The 26,502-nt window shown below is 44.4% G+C and overlaps 1 protein-coding gene across 1 annotated transcript in view; it reads right to left on the bottom strand.

The window, feature by feature from the left end:
* PDE8A (phosphodiesterase 8A) overlaps positions 1-26,502 on the bottom strand; it is a 159,491-nt gene that overhangs the window by 36,639 nt on the left and 96,350 nt on the right. Inside the window, exons 7-12 of the mRNA XM_063088669.1 lie at positions 18,494-18,572; positions 16,716-16,853; positions 11,151-11,239; positions 9,368-9,419; positions 9,240-9,282; positions 1,257-1,334 (exon numbers count right to left, since the gene is read on the bottom strand). Coding sequence (XP_062944739.1) covers positions 1,257-1,334; positions 9,240-9,282; positions 9,368-9,419; positions 11,151-11,239; positions 16,716-16,853; positions 18,494-18,572 — 479 coding nt within the window. The remainder of the gene's footprint in view (positions 1-1,256; positions 1,335-9,239; positions 9,283-9,367; positions 9,420-11,150; positions 11,240-16,715; positions 16,854-18,493; positions 18,573-26,502) is intronic.

The following is a 26,502-nucleotide window of genomic DNA, read 5'->3' as shown; positions in this document are numbered from 1 at the left end:
GAAGTTAGAGTGTGTGGTGAGTGAAGAAAGTTCCGTACTGCCCCAGGATGGCAGAGGAAATTGGGACTATAATGAGGATGACCACATGAAGATGATTATGGCAGCTAACACTAACTGAGCCCCTACCCTTACCAGACACCACACACACTCATTCAATCCTCACATAATCCTCCATGGACTGGCTAATTATCCCCATTTTACAGGTAAGGCAATGGAAGCACAGAAGTCCACCGCCAAAGTTGCATAGCGAGTAGATGAAGCTGGGACTCAAATCAATGTCATTCTGATACCAAAGCCTACACACTTCCCCATAACACCATACTGCTTCCTTGCTGGCACTCCCCCAACCTTGCCCTCACAGCAGGGGTGTAATTTGCATAGTCTTTCCAGTGCTAGAAACACAAGGCATGTCGTCTAGGCCTCACAACAAATCTGTGAGGGATGTGAGGGCAGGCATTTTTTTTTTTTTTTTTTGTCTTTTTCGTGACCGGCACTCAGCCAGTGAGTGCACCGGCCAGTCCCATATAGGATCCAAACCCGCGGCGGGGCTGCGCTCCCAGCGCCACACTCTCCCGAGTGCGCCACGGCTCGGCCGAGGGCAGGCATTTGATCTCCATTGTGTAGTTAGCTGATATTACCTTTGAAAGTTTGGCTTTTGAACCAGTAACAATTAGCTCTGTATCCTTTCCTATTTATCTTTGGGCTAAAGAATGTACACAGCTGCAAGTAACATTTGCCTCCAAACTCTCTATAAGCAATTCTGATTACATTTAAAAACCAGGTCATTCAGGTCATGCATCTACACGATCTTAAAAAAAATAGAACTTAAAATAATATTTGCTTAATAAGGGTCTTTCACAATCTCAAAATCGAGTTCACCCCTCTCCCAAAGATAAGCTTCCATGGCAAACTGCAATCCACAATGGAATATATCTTTAAGGATTACCAAGTGAATTAATCACACAATTACAGAAGATCAACTGACATCTTCTGCTACAGTTGTAGAAAACCAACTATAGAATACATAGTAAATGAGTCTTTTTCTTTATTCCCTGACTCCATTAAAGGGCTCAGAATGGAGCCTGGTGGCAGGAGTCAGGGGAAAGGGAAAAATGGGGCACACGTTCCCCAAAGAGTTCCCTCCCCTCTTACGAACTGAAGGTGGACAGTGACCAGAAGATGAGATTGGGGAGGACGGGGGTCAGGCCTCCATGTGTCACCACTGATTTGATCATATGCTTGTGGTCGCCACTCACCTTCACTTGCTCGAGAGGCAACAGTTCTGACGTCTAGTGAGCCTTTCCTCCTGTCTTTATGTTTGCCTGTCTGATTATCTGCAAAAACAATTAAATTATAAATCACCTCTTCAAAGAGATTTCAACAACATACTAGGAAAAGTTACCAATCTAAAATTAAAAAGAAAAAAATAAAACACCCAAATTTAAGAACTAGAACACTATTTAAGATGCCATGAAAATCAACACAGTACACAGAGATGAAGACAGTGAACTTGGTTTTAAGGGGGTTCAGTTTCCCAAAATGTTCCATTGGATGCATTCATAAACAAGAGCTTTACAGTTTCCAGATTACATAATTTCAGAATCCCAAGACATAAAGTAAGAACTGGCAGAAACAGCATGAGGAAAATTTCTCGTATTACATTTCTATACAAATGAATAAAATGGTGGGAAAATTTTGATCCCTATCCACCCTTGCCCCAGAGGAAAAAAATATTTTATGTATTTTTTTTACAACACAAGCTCTGAAGTATCCCGGGAGGGGCTGGCCAGTTAGCTCACTTGGTTAGAGTGTGGTGCTGATAAAGCCAAAGTCTAGGGTTCGATCACTATACCGGCCAGCCACAAAAAAATAAAATAAGGTAAAAAATAAAATAATTCTAAAATATCCCAGGGAGGACATTCTTCTCTTTCCCCGGACAGTATGGGGAGCATAGCTTGGGGTGTATGTCAAACAGCAGTTTTTCCTTTTCCCTCTGACTCCCTCTTTCCTGTGAAGGGCACCACTGTTCTCCTAGGCTCCAAATGGGGTTGTCTGACTCCTCTCCATCCCTGACCCCCAGCCCATCACTGACAAGGCAAGGGTGATCTTCCTCCTGTTCCCTACTCTGTGCCCCTGCTGGGTGCCACGTCTGGTGCTATGGGCCCCATGGGCTGCACCTCGGGTCCCCGTTTCACAGATGTGGAAACCGGGAGCTGCCTTGCAGACAGGCACACGGCGGGTGCTCCAGGTCAGTTCTTCCCACCCCAGGAAGAAGCTTCTCCACCTCATCTTAGCTTCCTCACCTGGAACCCCTTCTTTCCCTGCTCACAGACAGGACCTGAACGCAGCCCTTAGTACTCCCTCTGCACCATCGAGAAGCTTCTTCACTGGCTCTTTGCTTCTTGACCCAATGGAAACCAGATTCTCTTCTCTTGTGGGCACTGACAATGAATGTGTCAGGGTCCCTGATGGCCTCCTTGTTGCTAACTCTGAAGGCCACAATCCAATGCTTACCTGACTTGACTGTGGTAGTAGACACAACTGATCTCTCTTTTTGGATACTCCTGTTTGCAGAGTCCACACTCTCCTGGTTTTCCTTCCACATCTTATTATTCCTTCCTAGTTTCCTTCCTAATTTCCTCTTCCTCTACCCCCCTGCTGTTTCCAAAGGTTCTATCCTGAGCCGCCCTTCTCTTCTCAGTCAACATAACCTCCTTAGGAGAACTCATTCCCTCATACAGCTTTAATTAACTCCTGTGTTTCATCTTACCCCAGGCCTCTCTCCTGAGCTCCAGACTTAACTGACTAATTACCACCTCTGTTTGGATACTCCTCAGGCTCTGCTAATGAACTCCTCATCCAAAATGAACCAGGTCACTGAATAGCACCTACCTTTTTGCATAAGGTAGAAACAAGTCATCCATGACTTCTCCCCTCCCCCCCTCCCACAACTGGTCAGCCAAATCTATGGTTGCTACCTCCTAAAACACCTCTGTAATCTATCCCCTGCTCTGTCCCTGTCCCAGCCCAGACACTCATCATCCTCTCTGGATTATAACAACAGCTTCCTACATTGGTCCCATAGCCCCCAACCTTTCGCCTTCAACCTGTTCTGTACAGAAAGCCAAACCATTTTTCTAAAACAAATATCTGACCAGATCACTCTTCCAATTACAACACTTCAATGGCTCATCACTGTGAAAGGTCCAAACTCCTCAGTGTGGCACTGAGAGTCCTACAAGATCTGGACCCCCCATCTCCAGCCATTGTGAAGTATTTATGATGTATTAGATCATCTCCAAAACCTCTATGCCTTGCTACAAACTGCTTACTTGGGAATGGACTTCTCCCATGCCACCTTCTTCACCTGGTTAACTCTGATCCTCTTTGAAGATGCAGTTAAGATGCAGCTCAGGTATCAAAACCTTTGGAAAGCCTTCCCTTAATGCCTCCCCATACTACCCAACAGTGCTGGTGAATAGCTTGCTTTACTGTCTTCCTTGCCAACTGTGAACAACTTGAGGGCAAGGACAGCCAGTCCCTTCTCTCCTAGGTGAACAGCACTGTGCCTAGCACATAACAGATGCTCAAAAAAATAAACGTCTTCTTTACCACACACCTGCATATTCTTGTGCACAAATGAAAGTGCCATTAAATATACCACTCTTGATTCTGTGGCTCCCCTGCTCAAAATCCTTCAGCATCTCAAAGACAAGGAATCAACTTCCTGGCATGCAAGGTCAAGTAGAATCTGCCCACAACAACCTACCTTTCACCTCTCACTTGTCTTTACTGTGAGTGTGCTGCGTCAGCACAACTGCTTTGTCCTTCATCTTTGGAAAAGCCTTGACATTTGCTCCTTCTGTCTGCGACATGACACTGTACTCTCTCCAAATGCTCACTCCTTCAAATTGTACCTCCTCTCAACCACATGCAGTCTGAAGCCTCTCCTTTCTCTGAGCTTCATGATGACTAATGTCCATACAACTGCCTGATAAGACCAGGTTGTGAACTTTACTTGTTCCTTCATTTTTCTCCCATTCATCCACTCAACAAACACTTACTGGGCACCTACCATGTGTCAGGCCCTAATCCTGGTCCATGTCCTCAAAAGGGGATGGTCTAGTGTGAAACAAAGGTGAATAAATTAAGAGTTACAGTAATAACTTTGAAGTGCAGGAGGAGCCCAGAGGGAAAAGTGGCAGATTCTCCTCTGGGACTGGGGACAAAGAGATGGATGAGCAATGTCTTATAGCTGCAGCCAAAAGAAGGAGGAAAGCATTTCCAGGAGGAGGAAACTGCTTGTGTAGATGGAGCAGAGTATGGCTGGAGAGAAGCAAGAAGCAGCATGCATATCAAGGATGGGGAGATGGCAGGAGTGGAAGGAGACAGAGCAGGCTAATTTCTATCCAAACATTTTAGAGTTACTTTATCTCTATGTAAACACTAGATCCTCCGGCTCCCAACAGCCCTGTTAAGATGTTGTTTCCCCTTTGAGTCCCTGTGGCATGATTCTTTAGCAATTTTCACCTAGTACATAGAGATGAACCATGTTTCATCCCATCTCCCCAGTGCCTGGCTCTCAGAAGCTGTCCTCAGGGAACACCAAGGGGATGAGTGAGGAAGTGTGAGCTTTACATCCCCACAAAACTGCACATTCCTAGAGGAGCACTGACCCCGGGGCCTCATGCTTAGTGAGTGCTCTATCAGCACAGATTGGTCTGAGGTACTGGGTCTGTCAATGGAGAGAATGCTAAATAGGCCTCCTGGCCAGGGATTGGGCTTAGCACCACTTGTGACTTCATGTCTCTGCTCTTGGTCTCCTGTCCTGTAAAATGGGATCCTTAAATTCTGCCCATCTTTTCAGTAGGGAAAAATTAGCAGCCTTTCCTTGGCTTGCTGGATAAATCCAGGGAACCTGAGAGAAGCAATGGGGGCAATGAGAGGTGATAACCAGTCTGCGCCCTTCACAAACAGCAGCTTCCTCTGCATTCACATTAACCCTACGGCCTAGATGTATAAGCTTCAGTTTGGATATGAGGTAGCTAAGGCCCACGTATTTTATGTGACTTGCCCACAAGTCATTCTGCTGGGACCACAGCAGACTGTCAGAGCACTTCCTGGGATACTCTCAGCAGTGCAAGCATTTGTGGAAAGGATGCTCTGCAGCAAGTCCACCTCCACACTGCCAAGTCCATAGCCTCCTGCCTGCCCTCCTGCTTCCCGGCCTCTCTACAGCAGTGGACACTGGAAACTATCTTTCCTCCCGAGAAAGCTCACTTTCTCCAGCTGCAGACTAAACCTCCGAGTTTTTTCAGTGGTCTACGAGGTCTATAGCAATGGTCCCGACCCTGGCAGCACATGAGCAGACCAGGCCTGGGTCCCACCAGCTCAATATCACCTGAACCAGAACTTGTCACATACTGGCAAGGCCTTTCCTGATGACTTCCTCATCCCCTGCACTCCCCCTCCCCTGCTTTATTCTTCCCCATGGAACTTAGCATCATCTGATATACTATCTATTATTTGCTTACTGTCTACTTCACCCCACAGCTAGAATGCAGGTTTCTCATGAGCACAAAGACACTGCCTGGTGAGTAGCAGTTACACACTGAGTTTTGGTTGAATGAATGAAGTCTATACCCTGCTCCCCAGTGCCCACCTGCCCATCCCTAAATGCCTACTATAGCTGGGTTCCATTCTTAATGCTTAGTCTTCCTGCCTCACTTCCCCCTGCAGGAGGGCAGGGTCCAAAGTTCTGGCTATCTCCAAATGCCACTATACATCTCCAAAGGAATGTTCCAGGCACTTTAGATGAAATAAGATCAAATCTAACCTTACTATTCTCTCCCTGTACAAACATGCTCTTTCTTATTATCTTGTCTGCACTTATTTTAATTGATGTTATCTAGCAACCAAGCTAGAAATCTTGTCATCTTCAAGTCTTTTTTCTCTTTATCCCTTACATTAAGCTGGTTCACAAGTCCTACTGATTATATCTAAGTAACTCCTGAATCTAGTCTCTTCACTCGTCTCTTTGCCTTCAGTGGCCCCCTAATCATGCTGCTCCTATAAATGCCTAGGGCAATGGGGACAGTTGTCCAGCATCCCTTGCTTTCTACCTCCCTTTCCAAAAGTGGTTCTTAAGCTTTTTTGTCCAATCTGTAAGCTATCCTATTTCCTCCTTTCTGCTTAAGAATTGATTTCTGTGTATACAGGTACTTTAAAAAGTTCATGGAAAGGGCCAGCCCGTGGCTCACTCAGGAGAGTGTGGTGCTGATAACACCAAGGCCACAGGTTCGGATCCTATATAGAGATGGCTGGTTAGCTCACTGGCTGAGCATGGTGCTGACAACACCAAGTCAAGGGTTAAGATCCCCTTACCGGTCAACTTTTTAAAAAATAAAAAGTTCATGGAAAGATTCATATTATCTTTTAATTCTATTTTTTCATGAACTTTTTGAAGTACCCTCATATGTAGCCAGGACCTTGGCTGTTCCATGGCCTATAGTAGCCCCACCTGCCTTCCTATGGCAAGATAGCCAGCTGAAATCTTTGGACATAAAGCTGGTTACGCTGCCAAGGGGGAAGGAGATTGGACAGGCAGGTGGCTCATATGGGTGAGATAGGTGAGACTCCCAAGTGAGCACTGATCAAGGAAAACGACTAAATGGCCCAGCACAAAGGCAGATTGGGAAATTCTTCCCTTGTCTACCATTTCCTATGACTGTGTCACTGTCTCTGCCTTCCAGTCCCACCTCTGGCATTTCCCGGCTGTCCAACTCTAGGCTGTCAATGAACTTTTCTGAGCTTCAGTTTCTTCCTATGTAATAAAGGAATGTTAATAAAAGCCAAGCCTACTTCACAGGGCTATTCAGAAGAATTAAAAATAAACAAAACCAAAAAATTACAAACAAGTAAAAGCACCCTGTGACCTGTGGTGTAGGAGTCCTGTCGCAATGGGCCACATTTGCTGCTTCTACTCTAACTCCTCCATCCCCATGCAATGGGGTTTCTGCCCTCACCATTCTCCTGAAACTGCACATCTACAGGTCACAAATGAGCTCTTGAATGCAAAATTCAAAGTCTCTATCCATCTCTGGTCCTTCTTCTCATTCCTCTCCCTCCTTCCTCATGAGATTCACCTGGCCACTCTCCATGCTTCCCCATTCTCCCTGCCCTGGGCTTCAGCAACATTCTCCAGACGTCCCCCTTCCTCTGACCCCTCTTCTTGGCTTCTGTTTCCTCCCTGTCTGCAGGTAGGTGGTCTCCAGAAACATGTCTCACCCCTCCTCTCCTTTTCCTGCCATTTCCACTCCACTTTACCATCCCCGGGCTCCATCTCATCGGTTCCACATCTGTGTTACTGGCTAAATGTTTTGTTGGCCAGAAACACTTGCATCTCTGGTCCAACCTCCTTGCAGAACATAGGAACTGAAGCCTCACAGGTACTCAATAGAAATTTGCAGAGTCACTGGAAAGAGGAGTGAATAAACAAACCCACCTAGTTGCCCACCAGGATCTCACAGAACAAGCTTTCCACATTCACCTTCCCTAGCCCTATTACCACACCTTAAATCTCCAGGCTCAGAAATGACTTTTTGACTACTCTTTCTTGCTTCCCTCTCTCTGGTCCCACACCATCATCACATTTGGCCTCCCTATTGTCATCACCTTATGATTCCTGGACATTGTTTTCTCTCCTCTTGACCATGGCAATGCCGGTATTCTTGTCTCTGGTCCCTCCCTCTATGTAATCTGTATTACATATATGTTCTATGAACTTCTCAGAGCTCAGATGTCATCGTGCTACTCCCCTGCTCAAAAATCCAGAGACTCCCACTGCCTACAGATGAAAATCCTAATTTCTTATCTAGCATGTAAGGATCCTTATTGATCCAAACTTCTCTTTCCCCACTGACCCTTTATACCAGTCAAACTTTAATACTCGCTCTTTCTAAAACACACCCTGTACTTTCCCTCTTCTGCACCTGTTTTTATTGCTGAAATGCTTTTCCTTCTACACCCCTCCCCTTTCTGGGGCATGCCCCTCTTCCAGTGAGCCCCCATGGCACCAATGGCCCTTTCTCATCCCTGCTGTTCACTTCTCATCACCTGCTCTATGTCTGTCCCTTGGTATCAACATGGCTCTCTTCTTTTCAGATTAAAGTCCTGATTGCTCTTGGGGTGCCTGCAAGAAGTGTCCCAGCATGTGCTTCAGAGCTTTGGAGTCAACCATTCTGGATCCAAGTATCAGCTCTGACACTTCCTAGATGGATATCTTTGGGCAAATTATTTAGTCTTTCAGTTTCCTTACCTGTAAAAAGGGAACTTCATCTATAAAATGCCTGCCTCCTTCAGGTTATTCCAAGACTTCAATTAAATAAATTATATGCAAAGCACTTAGCACAAAACCTTGTACACAGAAAGTGCTCAGAAAAACACATAGTAAATATTCCTAGAATAAATGCATGAACTGTTCTGATACTGTGGAAAACATATCACAAAGAGCGAGAAAGGATGGAAGACAAAATCTTCTCCCTAAAAGCTCTATAGACTAGCTAAGCAAGTAGGGTGCATGCCCGGGCATGGCAGGGTGGGATTGGATGGACAGCTTCTGGCCTGGAGCTGGACTGGTCCTTCAACCTCACAGTCCAGCCCCCTCACCTGAGAAGGCCAGCTCAGGAAGTAGTGTGCTGAAACCATGACATTTGTTTGATGGAAATAAGTAACTCCAGGCCAGGGAAAAGCATGTGTAGTAACACAGATGTGGGAATGAGCAGATGGTATCCACGCTATGGTTAGGAGACATACAAGATGAGGCAAGTCTGAGGGGCCCAGCTACTTCCCTGTAGACTTGAGGTGACAACTGTCAGGGCAGATGAAGATTTCCCTGCTAAAGAACTTTGATCTAATATCCAACCGCGCCTGCCTCTTAAAGCACAGATCAGGTTATGAAACCACACTTCACTCAACACGTCTTCACATGAGTTCATGTGTCTGAGTTGACCAGTTCTGTCCCCACAAGCTAACACCCACCCCAGGGCACCTATCAGAATGCCCACAAGCACTCAGGTCCTTCAACTCATAAAACAGCCTTGGGAGTCAGGGAGAGAAATGTGGCTACAGTGCTAGAAAAACATGGTCCTACCCAGGCAGGGTAGTCAGAGTAGGGATCTGTTTTCTTTTTTTTCTCCAAAAGCTCAACAAACCCTAAGAATGAATATGGGACACGATACCTGTACAAGTGTCAGACTGAACATATTCAGGTATTTTCTCGGCCTAAAAATAAAATGTAAAAGCCATTAGTTCCGACTGTCTGGAAATCTTGCTGGGTGTGCCTGGGTCCTGGGTTCTCCTCACGTACCTTGTTGCCGCCATTGCACACTCTGATAATGGACACATAGTGTCTAATTTTTCTGCAAATAGAAAACAATGGATTATTTCTCTCCTCTAATTTGATGAATATGTAGTTAATTTTTCATTACAAAAAGAGCACCTCTCTTTCATAACATACAAAATGCTTTGAGAAGAGCACTTCCATTTCTTGCAGCCAAAACTGCCACTAAATGAACAAGAGTTTACAAACAACCTCTTGTGTCTCTGTAGGAAAGAAGTGACTTCAGTAAAAACAACAATATTTTTCCCAAGTTATCACAAGTCAATAAAAAATACATGTTTTAAAAACATGTTCTGCATGTTAACTAACCAAGAGGCTTTAGTTCCTTAACATGTTTTATTCTGACAACCCTTTATATTGATGTTGTTCTTCAAGTTACAATGATCAGCTCAGTCACTCATGGAAACAGCCCCAGGCCACACTGGGGGCTGAGGTTCACATCAACCTTAATTAGCTAGAAGTCTACATACAACAAAGCAAAGAGGGCTTAGCTCAGAAGCTGCTGACTCTTCTCATTTATTTATTGTTCTTTCAGCTTTTTAACTTTTTCCCTCTTGATAATCAAATCCCTATACGCTTGGGCTGAGCCCGTGGCGCACTCGGTAGCGTGCTGCGCTAGCAGCGCGGCGACGCTCCCACCGCCGCGAGTTCGGATCCTATATACGGATGACCGGTGCACTCCCTGGCTGAGCGCCGGTCACGGAAAAAAAAAAAAAAAAAAAAAAAAAAATCCCTATACGCTTATCACAAAAAAAACTGGAAGGGGCATAAAAGGGCAAAGAATCAGAACAGAGAGCCCACAGAGATCGGTATCCCTGAGGCATGCGCCGACTGGCAGCACAGCCTGGTGACAAGGCACATGAGCTGTGCGTCAGCGCTGAGGTCTGCAGCCAGCTCTACCACGCACTGCTGACTGGATCCTGGGCCAGAAACCTGACCCCTCTATGCCTCAGTTTCCTCATCTGTAAAATGGAAGTGATCACAGAGCTAACCTCACAGGACTGCAGTTAGGATGAAATGAAGTGGCATATACCAGGCACTGAGAGCCTGGTCAGAGACTGAAGGGCTCAATAAACAGTAGCAGTTACTGTAATTGCCATCGCCATACTTCCTCCTATTCTTTTTTCCTTCTTTCCTTTTCATGACAGAGGTCATACGTTAGGTATGATTTTACATTTTACTTTGTGCATTTAACAATATATCATAAGCTTTTTACTTGTTATTTAAGGTACATTCTGAGACAAACCATCTGAGATTTTTAGGGTCCTGATATATACTGATTTCCAATCTATAGTCACATCTGTTTTATATAAGAATTTCCATAACTGTTAGTATTTAAAATATATTTATCTAATTTTATAGGCCTTTGTAGAAAAAACACACAGGCTATCAAATTAAATAAAAATGTTTTAAATACAGGGAGTCTACCAGCCAGCGTTCTTATCACACTCCTTAATAAACTAACATTCTGATTTAAATCAGTCTCTTGTTCACCCATGCAGCTTAAACAAGATTGTCCTGAGTCTGGTGGCTCTGGGCTGCAGGTGGAACATCAGACTGTAGTCATGAGGAAGCCACCAAGGAAACACTACCCTGGAAGGCCATTCTGTGATGACACCTGACCTCGTTACAAGCTTTACTTTTAAACTTCTGCAGACATTCATAACTCACTTAAGTATTCAGAGAAAAAAATTTCTGCAATAACCCAAAACATGGTATGTTGACTAACGTACTTATTTTCTCCACTTACCCTCCCTGTCCAATGACAGGTATTATCTTCACATTTTGTTGCACACTATCTCCGTTTTTCTTTTTGGCATGGTAAATTCCTTGCCACTCCTATAAATGGAATATATGTATCATTATACTTTGTGTTCAAAACATAAACCCAAGAACATTTTCCAATTCAGTTCCAATTTATTTACCATTGCTAAAGCAAATAGGATAAAGAAAAAGTTCCTAACCCCAAATCCAATTTCAGGTAATCTGACAATTCTCTCTCAACCTCTGAAATCCATCTCCTCGTGGGTTGCTGACAAGAGTCAGGTCACCACAGTCTAAGTGGACATATGTTTTCAGTGGCCAACTACTAGCAAGAGGGCTCCTGGGCCCATGAATGAGGAGCACCCCCTCACTTCAACACACAGGTTCCTCCTGTCATGACTCCCACCTGCTGCAGTGGAGGAGGAAGCTTGGCGTCTGCCCCTGTACTTGGAGGGGAAAAATCCCAGGACTAGAGTGGGGAAGGGACCATTCTGTGGCCACTACCATGGCAAGCTGCTATCAGCTCCTGAGTCTGAGCAGCTTCAGGTCCTTCTGGAATGTGTGAGGGTCTTGGTCCCTGTACCCATAAGGTGAGGATGATGTCACAGCTGGGGCCAAGCTCAGGGAGAAGAGTCGAGATCTCAAAACCTGCAATTGCATTAGTTGTGCTCTCATGTTCAGACAGAACTTGGGGATTCTTTCAGAAGGGAAGTGCGGTCTGGGCAAGCAGGCCTGCACAGGACAAGATTGCCATGGTTCCCTTACTCCTGGTGTGGTGGGGAGAGTGGAGGATGGAGGATCTGAGTTTTGTCACCATCCTAAAAGGTTCTGAATTCCTCCAAGAAGTCACCAAGGTCCTTAAGCTATGAAAATTCCTAAAACCCACTATAGTACACTAACTCCTAGGGTGTTCCATAACTTTCTTGATCTTTAAGAATCTGTCAGAACCCAGAGCTGTCCCAGGTAGGGAGTGGACCACATGCAGCCTTGATGGCTTAGCTAAAGTCTCCTGTCTAGATCCTTACAGAAGAAAGATTCTAAAATCTTCTATGCTGTGGCATGGCAACCTGAGTGCAAACACCAATGATAAGATCTCATCTTCAGACTCTCTGGGAAAGTGGATCACAAAGAAAACAGGACTTTCTGATAAAAGCAAAGAATGATTACAGATGCTTCCTGATATAATTCTGAAAACACTGGGTACCAAAAAGTACTGCATTAAAAAACGCCAGAGAACCCAGCTCGGTAATTAGCTTGCACTGAGGCAGGGAAAGGTGCAGTTCTTAGTACTGTTCTGAGGGAAACTAAGCCCTGAGAGAGAGGCCTGTGCCCCAAACCAGCAAGGACTAAACAGGGATCCCTAGGCAGGGATGAACAGGCTGTCCTTCATACCTACAGCCCATGTGTCCACCTTAGAAAGCTTTAGCAGACAGGTCTAAGGGTTACTTCTGAAACGCATGATCAACAGAAATATGGAAAATTGACTGTAGTGATATTTGCAAAACTCTGGAAGTATACTAAAAACCACTGGATTGTATATTTCAAATGGTTAAATTGTGTGGTATGGGAATTAGTTCTCAATAGAGCTGTTATATTTTTAAAAAAATAAAAAATTAAAATTAAAAAAAAGAGAAATACAGAAGACCAATTCAACCAATTAGTCAGCACTTTAAAAAAATATATTCAGGATTTTCTTCTCTAATCCTTTCTGAATAGACTTAGATCCCAAGCCAAGGTGTCACAGGCCATTCCAGCCAAAGCTCCACAGTCCAGTCCACCTAAGGGAGTAGGATGATTTAGCCAACGAGTTGGCTTGGGTAACAGAGTTTGCTCTAAGTTCTCCAGTCACCAGTGGAAACAAAAAATATTTACTTATCACATATAATATTTACTTATCATAAACATATAAAAATATCTACTTATCATAAATATCATATAAATTTTAGTTCCTGAGAATAGGTAACAGTACTGTCTTAGAATGCTGTCATGAAGATTGCCTTGGGTTATGCACATAAACTCTTAGCAAAGTCCAGACACATGGCAAACATTCAGTAAATAGCCTGCTTTGGGTGCATGTGGTTTTGCACAGGCCTCTCTCTCTAGGCTGAGCTCCCCTCAGAACAATAGTAGGTCCCCTCCCTTCTGTGCAGACAAGCCAAGCACCAAGCTGGGGTTCTCTGGCTATGGATGCAGTCCCTCTTGGCACCCATTGTCTTCAGAATTAAATTATCACCATCCAGCTGTCCTGTCCCAGGGCTAGCACAGAGCTTGCACATGGTAAACAATTAAGGAACACTTGGGGCTTTTGTTTACTGAAGGAAAAGGTAGGCCAAGATCAACTATAGAATCCAGGAAACCACAGTAAAGAATGTAAGCTCTATACTGAGGGAGCAACTTGACAAAATGATGATTTAAAAAGACTAATCATGTAACAGTGTACTGGACTGCATGGAAGTAGAAGACCCTAGGGCAAAGAGACCTAACTAAATTTAGCCACCATAATTCCAAGGTGTAGGAAGAAGGTCCCGAACAAGGTCAGGCCCAGGCAGTACACACTCAACGCAGGAATTTAACAGCCAATCAAGGATTAGTGATGGATGTGATGGAGGAGACCAAAGGGCAGGGAAGAATCAAAACCATTTCTGGAATCTTAGTCATGGCAACTGTGGAGATGGGCCATGAGCAGAGATAGCAGGGAGTGGAAGAAGGATTGAGATTTTTTTTACGGGGAATAAGAGAAAATCATTGTTAGACAATTTAATTTCATGGTGACAGCAGGATGTTGAACCAGACCTTGGAAAGAGGCTGAAGCTAAAACCAGGGAGGTGTAAGACATCTTATGCAAAGCAGGAAAGATGCCTCAACAACAAAGGTGCTTTCTGAATGACAATGTAGGGTGCAAAGGCCAGAGTCCTGATAAATCTGGAAGTAAACAGAAGGAAGAAGAGTAGGAAAATGGGGAGTAGTGAGAGAAGAAAGAAGAATCACAGAAGCTAAGGAAGTAAAAGTTTTGAAAAGCTAAAAGGTTCTGCAGCCACACATCTTTGTCATAGGCAGGCATCCGAGCAACCAACATTTATTCAGCACCTATTATATGCCACGGGAAGAACACCATACAATTTCTGAGGGAAAAAAAATCAATATTTCTAACTATGTAAGGCATAAGTATCTAAGAAAATGGGAGAGTATGGGTTCTCGAGCCCTCATAGAGACGTCTCGGGAAAGAAGAAAAAAGAAGTCAAGAAGGATATATACAGGCATGCAAGGAAGCATGAGTGTGGGGGCTAAAAATCAAGTTACCTTTTATTTTCATCCAAAAAAGGAGCCACTGACTAAGAACAATGGCCAGAGGGATATTTGAGAAGAGTGGTACTTTTTGGAATATTCTCTGCTTGAATATCATCAGAATTTCTCCTCTGCCCCCAAGAATATCCAACTAAGATACCCGACACCTAGAATCTGACACTCCAATGCCCCCACCCCTGGCCACCTGACCACTTCCTAAGTGTCCACTCTGCTATTCTAGTTCCCAGGAGACGTCTGAACTCTCCTCACTGAGCACAGTACCACTTTTCCACAAGCCGACTAGCTCTCCCTACAGAGACTGAATTAGAAAGGCTATATACTTTTTCACCTCAAAAACTGAGCAGTCTGTCCTGGTGCAGCGTTGCCAGCAAACCAGCAGGTTACTGACAAAAGACAGGTTTTTCACTCTCCCTAAGAACTTTTAAATAGACAAAAGAAATAACTAGCTTTCTTTTAGAAATAAAGCAGAAAAGGGGTCAATAATGTGATAATCTTTTCTACTGGCTCACAATAAATGCAGATTTTAGGGAAAGGTCTCCTGCTATTCAAGTTTGATGCCCTTTCTACCTGATGTGCAACAGCATAACTCCAGCAGAGGTGAGATGCTGTCCGCACAAACCTAGATGGACCCCAGGACTTACAGCTAATCCACTGAGCACTCCCTCCTGTCTCCACTTGCTCTCCTCAGTGATAGGGACATAGAGTGCCTCACTGTAAGGGTTGCCAGATCATGGTGCACAAGGGCTATCCTGGTTCATACCCAGTTGAAGCTCACAACAAAACCAGTGGACAATCCAGTGGCAGCAAGGGACCTAGAGGTCAGGACTGGGATGGCCATGGGAAAGCCCCCCCACCCACGTTGGCTGCGGTCTGGCATGACTGCTGTTCTGTGGCCTCCTTCTGAGGATGCCCTTCTCAACCACAGCAAGGAACTTGATATAACCCATGTGGTGCACTTGAGTACCAGAAGGTCTCTTCATCCATTTCAGCCTTCACTTCTGTCTTTCCAGAAGACCTTCCACTCCTTCTAGTAAGAAAAACACTATCCTTGACAGAAAAGTTAAAGGAAAAATAGGACTCAAGCAGTGTCTACTTTTGTTATTCCCCTGACAGCACATCCCTGGGCCCTTGCAGCCAGCCTGCTCTTTCCTTGTTCTCATTTCACAGCAATCTCATATGCTCAGAGCCATGGGGAAAGACAAGAGAAATGAGCCCATTGTTGTCTTCAAGGGGCCCAAGCCAAGCAGGGTATAAGCTTTGCATGGCGCCCTGCCCCTATGGTAGGCTGCTATTTTGTGCTATGGGACAGGAAATGGCCAAATGCCACAGGGAAAAAGACATCACTTCCACAGAGCAGGCAGAATAGGTCACCAGTTTTTCAAATGTTTTAAGTAATTAGATTAATAGTCACTACTCAACTTCCAGAAGTGAAAAAAAAGCCCACCAGAAAGGGCCAAGAATGATTGTGAAAAGCAGTAGACTCTTCCTTCTCATCATATTTTAAAACCCAGTAACAGTGAGGTGCTGTCAGAGACTGTGGTTCAGAGAGAAATAACCTTTTGGACTGAGCCTGTCTTTCTTCTGTCTGTTCCTTCAGCACCGTGATTATGTGACTTCTCACATTATTGTGTAATGATTCCTTTTATTTGTCTGTTTTCAACTCTGGAATACAAGCTCTCTAAGGCAAGAATTTTTGTTTTGCTCTTCTTTCTGTGCTAGATTCTAGCACAGTGCCTGGCACACAGCAGACATTTAAAAACTGCTCAGTGAATGAATGAGGCTCAGGGAACTGCTGGGCACAGGTGTGTTCTGAGAATATGTTGCCTCATTGTCAGTCCTTTCCCAGAACCATTTGCCAACATCTATCATTTAGAACATCAATCATTAGAAAGATCAATTTACTTATTTATTACAAAGATTAAAAACAATGATTTTAAGCATCAATTTAAGTTACTCTGCTTATTCGCTAATCGTTTTATATATGAGGGTCCTCAAAAAGTTCATGGTAAGATTTGCATTATATTTCAATTCTATTTTTCCATGAACTTTTTGAAGTACCCTTGTACTTTTTTGGCCACAGTTTCCTCAGGTACAAAATGGAGATGACAGGGATAACAAACACTACCTATACTTCTCTGGGCTGCTGGCAAGAGTAAGATTGAGATTACCTGATACACAATGAACACCAAGTCTTCCGTCCCTCTTTGTAATGTGAAAGTAGAAAAGGTACTGACCTCTTACTTACCTTGCCTATCTTGATGCATGAATTTATAGTATCCAGCAACTCAGCCTTTTTTTCATTTATAGACACTTCTGATAACTTTCTCCCTACTAATTCACCTGACTGATAGCCCATTGTTGTTTCAAATGCAGGATTTGCATACTAGGGGAAGACAAAAGAAAAAACATCAAGTGAATTCAAAAACATTTTGAAGGAGAAAAATCAGGGGTCTTCAACCTAAGCCCTCATGTTTTTTGCCCAGAAAGCTCAGGAACCTGAATCTCACCACGGCAGTTTTAAAGCCACAAGGACACAACCCTAGTAGAATTCTGGAGCCCGGAGAAGCTTCTGTTTGGGTGATACCTGGCTAGACTTTCTGCTATGTTCTCCTGAGACTCTGGGGGAGGGAGCAGCATGCTCACTCTCACTTCAACCAGGGCAGAGGAAGGGATCTGCATAGGGACAAACCAGGGGCTGCTACAATAGGGCTGTTTAGGTGGTGGTACAATGGAATAAAGCACAAGACTGCAAGCATGAAATGCTCCCCCCACTACTCCCCCTCCACGCACTGTCTGATATTTGCAAGTTATGAAACTCTCAGACTCAGTCTGCTCATCTGAATAATGGGAATGAAACATTTACCTTCCTTCTCTCTTATGATTCAAATGAATAATGTGTGTGGAAAGCAGACTATGAACTAGGAAGTGCTTACGAACATAAGCCTTTATGGTTAAATTTCAAAAAGGACCATAAGACGCAGAGAAAATATATGGGAAAAGGGTGCGTGTGCTAATGATGATGATAAAACAATAATTGATACTATTTATCAAGGTCTGTTTTTCTTGCTAGGCATTACAGTAAGCACTTCACACACATTAACTCATTTAGTCCTCAGAACATCCTTATAAAAGGTAGGTAGGTTGTTGTTGTTCTTAATATCATTCCCATATGTACACCTGAGAAAGCAGATTCAGCTGGATTAAGACAGTCGCTCAAAGCTGCTCAGCCGAGGCAGATTGGAGCCAGAGCCTGCACCCTCAACCGCTGTCCCCTGGTGCCTCTCAGAGAACCAACTCCCGAATGTTGACACCATCAACTCTTTACCAAGGAAGTTATAAGTTAGGTTAAAGAACTGGAGTGACCAGAAGTAAAATCAAAGTGGAGCTAACTCTCAGACAAAAGGAATGTTTCTCTGGCACAACTCTCTCTTTTGCTATTATCTAAAAGTACAAGCCATGTTATCTTAAGTCACTTACATAAACCCACTTTGCTAATAATGGGTAATTTATTCACTAATTACTAGGTCTGTTACCTGTGAAATTTTTAGTTGTTTCCAGTAATCTTCTGTAAGTGTAAACTATCTTCTAAAAGCAGGGAGAAAAGTGAAAGCCTTGCAGACATTATGGTCAGAGCATTCCCCCTACTGTAATAGTCCTATCCCTCCCTACTAAGCAATAATCCTTCTAAATAAAAATCTCTACTTGCTAAACAAACAAACAAACAAACCAGTGAGAACTAGTGAATGTAAATGTGATATTTCTACAGACATTTTCTAGCACCTTAAGTAATTATTAGTATTCTAGAGAATCAAAAGAAAAAAAAACAAAAAAAAAGTATCTTCTCTTATCTATAGAGAGCTTATTTTAAATGACGTTTTGATTTTGTTCCGATAATCTCCTAAGGAAAAATTAGTCTCCTAAACATCAATAAGAAAAAAAAAAAAAATCACATTTGAGGGGTTCAATGCTAAAAATGAGAACAAAACAAGAAATCCAGAAGGACAAATTCCAAAAATAACAAACCTGTATAATGTGGTCTTCACTTGTAATTTCAATTGCTTCTTGACTTTTCTCTAATGCAGTGAATATTGAGTTACAAGCCCTTTATAGGTAGGAAAAAAAGGACTGATTAACGTAAATACTACAACATCTAATACAATCTTTGGGTATTACATTAAGTTATTTAAATGTGTTTTTGTTTGATTTATGAAGGTAATGTGTGCTCATTCAAGAAAAGGAAGGGGGAAATACTAAAAAGTGTAAAGAAGAAATAAACACCCCATTACCCACCACTCAAGATCATCACTATGTACACTGTGGTGTCTTTCTTTCCAATGTGAAGAGGCAGTGGGCCAAGTGGTCACATGCCAGGGTCAAATCACAGCTCTTCAGCAGCAATAGAACCCTGAGCAAGTGACTGAACCCCTTCAGGTCTCCCCTCTTGCCACTTGAAGAGTCCTTGAGAGGACTGAATGAGAGAACAGAGGGAATGCCAAAGAGTCTGGCAGGGAGGAGGCAGTCAATCATTTGTAGCTATTATTACAAACAAATTATTTTCACAAAATTGGGGTTGTCTGGAATGACTAACTTGTTCCCTGCTTTTTTCACTTAGCCTTATACTGGGAGCATTTTCCATACACTTAAGTTTGAAAATACTTTTTAATTACACAAGAAACAAATGTTTATTGAGACAAATAGAAAATACAGATAAACAAAAATAAATGAGATACCATATAATGCCCCCTAGGATAATCAGACAGATAGTAACTAGTGTTGGTGAGGAACCCTTATACACTGCTGGAGGTCTTACTAAACTGTCTCTCACTGAACAAGACAAAACAGCTTAGCCAATAAAAATTAGCTTATTTTGGGCATGTAAAAATAGAGACAGTAGGCAAATTATGCCTCAATAAAACAATTATTAAAAAAAATGAAAAACAATGAGAAGTAAGTTCCCACGTGCTTGGAGGAGATGGACCTATGAGAAGCCCTACTGGGTTTTATCATTTTTTTTTTAACTTTTGCAGATCTGATAAACAAAAAATTTTATATCGTATTCATTTGCATTTCTTTGATCACTGGTGAGGCTGAACATCTTTTCATGTTTATTGGCCATTAATATCTCTTATAAACTGCTTGAATATGTCTTTTAAATTTTTTTCTACTGAGATGTTCCCATTTTTTGATTAATTCATCAAAACTCTTTATGTATTTAGGATTTTAATTTAATGTCTGTCCTATATGTTACAAATACATTTTTCCCAGTTTGTCATTTGTCTAAATTTTTATCATTATTTAAGGTTTTATGCTTTTGGTTTTTTTAAAACTGTAGATAAGCTTAACACTTTTTGTGTTGTCTCATCTGATTCTCTTCCTTTATGGAATCTGGCTTTCATGCTATGTAATAGATCTGCAACATAACCAGCACCACTTTAGACCAGCCCAAGTACAAAATGGCGCCACCCACCTCCTCCCCTCCCCTCCTCCCTTTACAGAAGCCTCCTGACTTAAACAGAAACCCCTTTCGCTTCTGCAAGGATGCAGTTCTCCACCCCATCCACATTAGCATAATGACCCTCCTTGATGGTATCAGCCAGGGGGCACTATATAAGCTCTACCACCCCCACATCTAGTGCTGTCCACCATTTTCAGGGCAGCCCTAGGCTCCTACCACTTTGAGCACAGCCCGGCAGATTTTCTTCCTTTTTTTTTTTTTTTTGTCTTTTTCGTGACCGGCACTCAGCCAGTGAGTGCACAGGCCATTCCTATATAGGATCCGAACCCGCAGCGGGAGCGTTGCTGCGCTCCCAGCGCAGCACTCTCCCAAGTGCGCCATGGGCTCGGCCCAGATTTTCTTCCTTTAATAAATAAAGCTTGAACGGTACCTGTCATCTCGGCTCACTTTCTTTCATTATGGTGCCGAAACCCGGGAAGGGTTTTGGCAGATGTTGTGGACGGCCCCCTCTCTCTTGGGGTGATAGGTCCTCAGATGCCCTTCCTGGACCTGCCGGAACCAGGTACACTTGAAACTCTCTCTCCTTTTGCCATTTCAGACCAACGCATCCAACATCAGCCTCAATTCAGGGTGAGTCAGTGGGTCTGTCCTGCCTATTTCTACAGTTCCCCCAACTACTCTCTATGACTTTGGTCTCCATGAAGCCCAGGCACCTGGCCGAGGGGACTCTTCTCGTGCCCCCCAGCTATTGGAAGACACTCCTTTAGCCAGTTGGTGGCTTTTCTCTTGAAAAGAAGGTGGGCACCAAAGGGGACGCCCTTTGCTGGCACTCTTCTTCCACAAAGACCGACTGCCCTTTCTCACCCTCTACACGGGATCCTCATGATCCAAAACTCCACGCTCTATGCTCTTGGGCTGTCTCCTGGGCAGACACTGTTTCTTGGTCTCCAGGGAGACATTAAAACTCAAACGCCTCCTTACAATGGATCCCAGTGGCCACAAGATGGCACTCGATTTAGACACTCACTGAAATGGCAAAAGCTGTAGAGATTCCTTGTTCAGGCCTTTTCCTATCTCTGAGCACATTCTTCTCTCTGTCAAAACTGTCCTATGTCTCAAATTCTCCTAGCTCATGCTCGACCTCTCCCTTCCAGACTTGGATCAACCTTCTGATCCGTCAGCCCTCCACATTTCTCTCTCTTCCCCACACCTGGCCTCCAGATGCTCGTCTTCAGCTCCCTTCCTCAGGTAACAACCCACCTCAGCTCCAGCTTTTTATAACCCCTCTATGAAGTGGCTGGGATGGAAGGAATTGTCCAAGTCCATGTATAGGGAGCAAGTCTGGATGGTGGCTCGGGTACATGCTCAAAATAATAGGCAGCCGTTGCTGTTCCTTGCACGGACCCAAATTGGAACTACCAGGCTGGACATGGGGATCGAGATCTCCAGGATAACATGATCACACACCTACTTGACAGCCTCCAAAGGCTACTCACAAGTCAGTCAATTATGACAAGCTTAGAGAAATTGCACAGAGACGCACTGAAAATCCCAGCGAGTTCCTAACCAGCCTCTCTGAGACTTTACGTGAATACACACATATAGATCCAAACTCCCCTGGAGGTATGGCCCTCTTGCACTCTCATTTCATTACCCAATCAGCCCCTGATATTCAAAAAACTATAAAAGAGATCAGGCCAAATACCAGCTCCTGGCTAATGCTATCCGAGGCTCACATACTCCAAAGCTGGCTGCCTCAAGAGGCAAGCCATCCAGGAACTGCTTCAAATGCAGTCAACCGGGCCACTCGGCATGGGCCTGTCGTAACCCATCCTCACTGCAAATGGCCAGGTCACTGGGGGATTAACTGTGCCACTTGCCAGAGAGGGAGTGGCCCAGTCCCCAACCTACAGCCTTTGGCTTCACGGCCATCCCTACCAGAGCTTCTAGTCTTTGCCCAGGAAGAGGACTGGTGATGTTCAGGGTCTGAGGCCCCCACGGAGATCACCATGTGTGAGCCCAGGGTAACTCGCCTTGTAGCAGGTAAGCTGATCTCTTTTGTCATTGATACAGGGGCCATTTACTTTACCCTTCCTAAGTATGCAGGACCAACAACCCCATCCTCTATCACAATAGTAGGGGTCACGGGATCAGAATACCACCCACGGATCACTCAAGCCCTTTCCTACACCCTACAACACACCCAATTCACACACAAATTCTTAATAATGCCTCAATACCCAGCCCCCTTACTGGGATGGGACATTCTTTTCAAATTCAAAGCTACTCTTACCCTAAACGCTTTAACTCCAGCTATAATACTTCTGTTACAGGCCACACCCAGACCTGGCCCCTGGGGCTTCCACCTTCCCCTCCCCCTCAGACAAGGTTAATCCATAGTATGGGACGCTTCTCCCTCCATTGTTACGCACCACTCCCCTTTCCTTGTTAAATTGTGGAACCCCTCTTTATTCCCTAATGTCCCACTGTACCCCATTGCTAACAAACACCTAATAGGCTTAAAACTCGTCGTACACAAACTCCTTTCTTCTCATCTCTCATGGCTTACCCGCTTGCCTTTCAATACATCCATCCTTCCAGTTATAAAGCCTAACGGCTCATACTGTTTAGTATAGGATTAATCCTGACATGCGCCATTCCCAACAACTTACTGGGACAGTACTGCCTCAGGGGTTTTGAGATAGCCCTCACTTTTCCAGCCAGGCCTTAGCTCAAGACTTATCTGAACTTCCCCCACAACTCTAGCACTTTAATACAATATGTGAATGGCCTCCTCCTTTGTAGCCCTTCCTATGAGGATTCACAGGCCTGCACTGTTGCTCTCCTTAATTTCCTGGCCTCCAGGGGATATCGAGTGTTCCCCAGCAAGGCCCAGATTTCTTCTCCTTCAGTTCAAGAGTCTAATTTCTGAACTCCCTACTCCTACCACAAAGGGTGAAATCCTTTCTTTCTCGGGGCTTGCAGGGCATCTGCGCCTATGGATTCCTACCTTTGGTGTGCTTGCAAAGCCACTTTACGGGGCAGCCAAAGGGGATCCTGCCATTCCTTTATATCCCACAAAGCCCATTCATTCTCCCTTCCAGAGATTAAAAGCCACTCTCCTCACAGCCCCAGCTCTATCTCTCTCCCAAACCTATCTCATCCTTTTATCCTATATGTCACCGAAACCCAAGGATTAGCAGTCAGGATTTTGGGACAAAAGGCAAGATATTTTCTCCCCAGTTACAAACCTCTAAATAACTAGACACCACATCTCAAGAATGGGCCCCTGTTTACAGGCCTTGGCGGCAGCTGCCCTTCTAGCATAAGAAAACTCTAAACTAACTTTTAAACAACAAACAGTCAAGACCTTCTCAGCCATAAGGCCGAGTAAATTCTCTCCCTTTCCCGCCTACAACTTATTCACCTTACCTTCATTGAAAACTCCCAGTTCTCCTTAAACCTTGCTCTCCTTTAAATCTAGCCACTCTCATCCCAAAACACTCAAGACCCTTAAAACACAATTGCAAGAGGCTTTAGACCTCTTTCTCAATCCCTTTCCACACATCTCCCCGCATTCCATTACACGGTTCATAGATGGGAGCGCAACCTCCACGCCCACCCCGCAGGCAGGTTATGCCATAGTAAATCTAACACAAGCTACTGAGGCTGCACAACTCCAAAAGGAGGTTGGGTTCATACACTGCAGAGGACACCGAATCTCCAATGACCCCACAGCTCAGGGAAACAAACTGGAAGATCTAACTGCAAAACAGGCTGCTCAATCACCAGGCCCCCCACTCTTCCTTTCCTGCTCAGGTTCTTCTCATGGCCCCTACACCCCTTATCCCAATACACACCCCAAGAAATACAACACCTCCAACAGTTGGGAGCACAGAGAAAGGACAACTGGTATACTCTCTCCGGTTGCTATGTCCTCCCCACTATACAAGTTGAGATTTCCATAATTCAGTTCATATAGGCTATGAACCTTTACTACACCTTTTCAGCCTTTATATTACTCTCCCCACAAAAGGACATGCTATCTTCTAACCTTAGTAGATACCTTTTCAGGTTGGATTGGGGCTTTTCCCTGCACTTCAGAGGATGCTATGGCAGTAACGCATGCTCTCATCTAAGAAATCATCCCTCGTTTTGGCCTACTCACCAGTCACTCACTCACCTATGGGCTGCCCCCCGCAAGAATACAGGCCTCAGCCCCCTCGAACTTATGTAGGCCCTTCACTCTCACACCTCTCTTCCAGCTCATCGCCTTTAGGCCAGTATCTCCCTACTCTTTCGCTCATTAGGGATTTTCTTAGGGAACAGGTCAACCTTCTATTACCTCATCGTTTCCCCATCACCCCCTCAGACTTTAAACTCAGCCAGGGACAGCAAGTGTATATTAAAACCTGAATCCCAAAGCCCCTCTCACCATGCTGGGAAGGGCCTTATACAGTACTTCTCGCCAACCCCACAGCAGTAAAAGTACTTCTAAGAAAGGCCCCTTTGGTATCAATTATCCTTGGTAAAACTAGCACCTGAGCCTTTACCCAAAAATCTGTTAACACCAAGCCAGAGGGGTCCCTCTACTCAACCCCCAACTCTATATCTCCTCACACTTCATCCATTTTAGGATGAAAATCCTAAACTGATTTCTCCAGGACCTTCGTTCTTCTGCCAATCCCAAAAGAAGGATGATCTTCCCCCAACGATTATCCTCTCACTCTTGCAGTCCTGCTCCATGTCCCTTGCACAAGAGCTACTATTATACTATCTGTTCTAGTACTTGCTACAGGATTGATTGGCCAGTGCTACCCCAAAAGATTGTAACATTATAGGAAGATTTCTCCTGGCACTCCTTTACCTCCTATTGGTAGGATGCTTCTTAGAAATTTCATTGTGGCAATGTCCCCTTTAAATTCTTTTGGCTCCCTAACCCTTTGCATCCTTCCCTTGTTTTTCCTCCTATCTCAATGCTCCCCCTTACCTGGAACATGGAGTTTCCAGGTCCGCAGGGACAATGCAGTCCTCAGCGAATCAGACTGGTCCCCAAGTGACTCATCTGTGTCCCACTTCGCGAGAAACTTTTTGTGGTCACCCTCCTCCCTGTTGATGCAGCCCCTAACGTTTCCACAAACATCTCTTCACTTTCCTCTAATCTCACCTCAGTGGGGGCTGTCAATGTCGTGCAGGGCCTGCCCACACTCTGCCTTACTAACACCAAATGCTACCATCACTTACCCCTCCTCATCCATGCCCTAAAACTGGAATAAATTTCCTTTGTAAAACTATGTTATCCTGTTGCCTGCCTCCCCAATGTGATTTATTCCATATTCTTTTGGCTTGTCCCTCCAAGACAGATGGAGGGATGGAGACGGGACTGGGACTAACTTCAACCCCCCCCCCTCAGGAAGTGCCCCCCGCTCCGGTACGGCACTAATTGTACCCTTTTAATTGGGGCAGGGATCCTTCCTGCAACTGGGACTGGCATAGCGGGCCCTGCTACTGCCTCTCAATTCTATCAAAAACTCTCAGAAGAACTAAGCATATACGGCATCTCCTCCCTCCAGTGACAGGTCACCTCACTCACGACAGTTGCTTTACAGAACTGTTAGGCCCTTTATTTCCTTTACAGCGAGAAGGAAGGCACCTGCCTCTTCTTGGGGGAGGAATGCTGTTATTAAATAAATGAGTCGAGGGTGATCCAATACAACTTAAACCATTTCACTAAACCCTTGGATACCCTGGCTTATGCCCCTACTAGGACCCCTAACTGTGCTGGGACTCATCCTACTTTTTGGTCCCTGTCTCTTTTGGGTGTTTCTCTAATTTCTTGCAGGAATGTATGCAGGCCTTCACCAACCGAAAGGTCGCCAAATTGTTCCTGCAAGGAGGATATCAGTCCCTCGGAATCAGTGACCCTTCCCCGGAGGAATACAGCCTCCCCACACGAAACCAATACCCCACCACCTAAATCTTTTATTTTTTCCATATCTTTGCCCATTTCCAGCAGGAAGTAGCTTCAGAAGAATGAGACCTCCACCCTTTTTCCTATACTTAAAAGGCAGGAATAATAGATCTGCAACATAACTGGCGCCCCTTTAGACAAGCCCACATACAAAATGGCGCCGCCCACCTCCTCCCCTCCCCCCTCCCCTTTGCGAGAAGCCTCCTGACTTAATCAGAAACCCCTTTTGCTTCTGCAAGGGCGCAGTTCTCCACCCCATCCATATTAGCATAATGACCCTCCTAGATGGTATCAGTCAGCCCTTGGTGCACTATATAAGCTCTACCACCCCCACACCTGGTGCTGTCCACCATTTTCAGGGCAGCCGGGGCTCCTGCCACTTTGAGCACAACCTGGCAGATTTTCTTCCTTTAATAAAGCTTGAATGGTATCCAGCATCTCGGCTCACTTTCTTTCACTATGCTTATATTTTTTAGTACTTATGTGGTCTTACTTTTTCACATTTAAGTCTTTAATTCATTGGAGTAGGGTGTAAGATCGGGATATAACTTAATTTTCTTTCCAACTAGTTAACCAGTTGTCACAATTCTATTCACTGAAAAGTCT

Source organism: Cynocephalus volans, chromosome 3, assembly GCF_027409185.1.
Source record: "Cynocephalus volans isolate mCynVol1 chromosome 3, mCynVol1.pri, whole genome shotgun sequence".
Classification (NCBI taxonomy): domain Eukaryota; kingdom Metazoa; phylum Chordata; class Mammalia; order Dermoptera; family Cynocephalidae; genus Cynocephalus; species Cynocephalus volans.
Note: the sequence above shows the minus strand (reverse complement) of the source record. Positions and strands in the feature narration are given on the sequence as shown.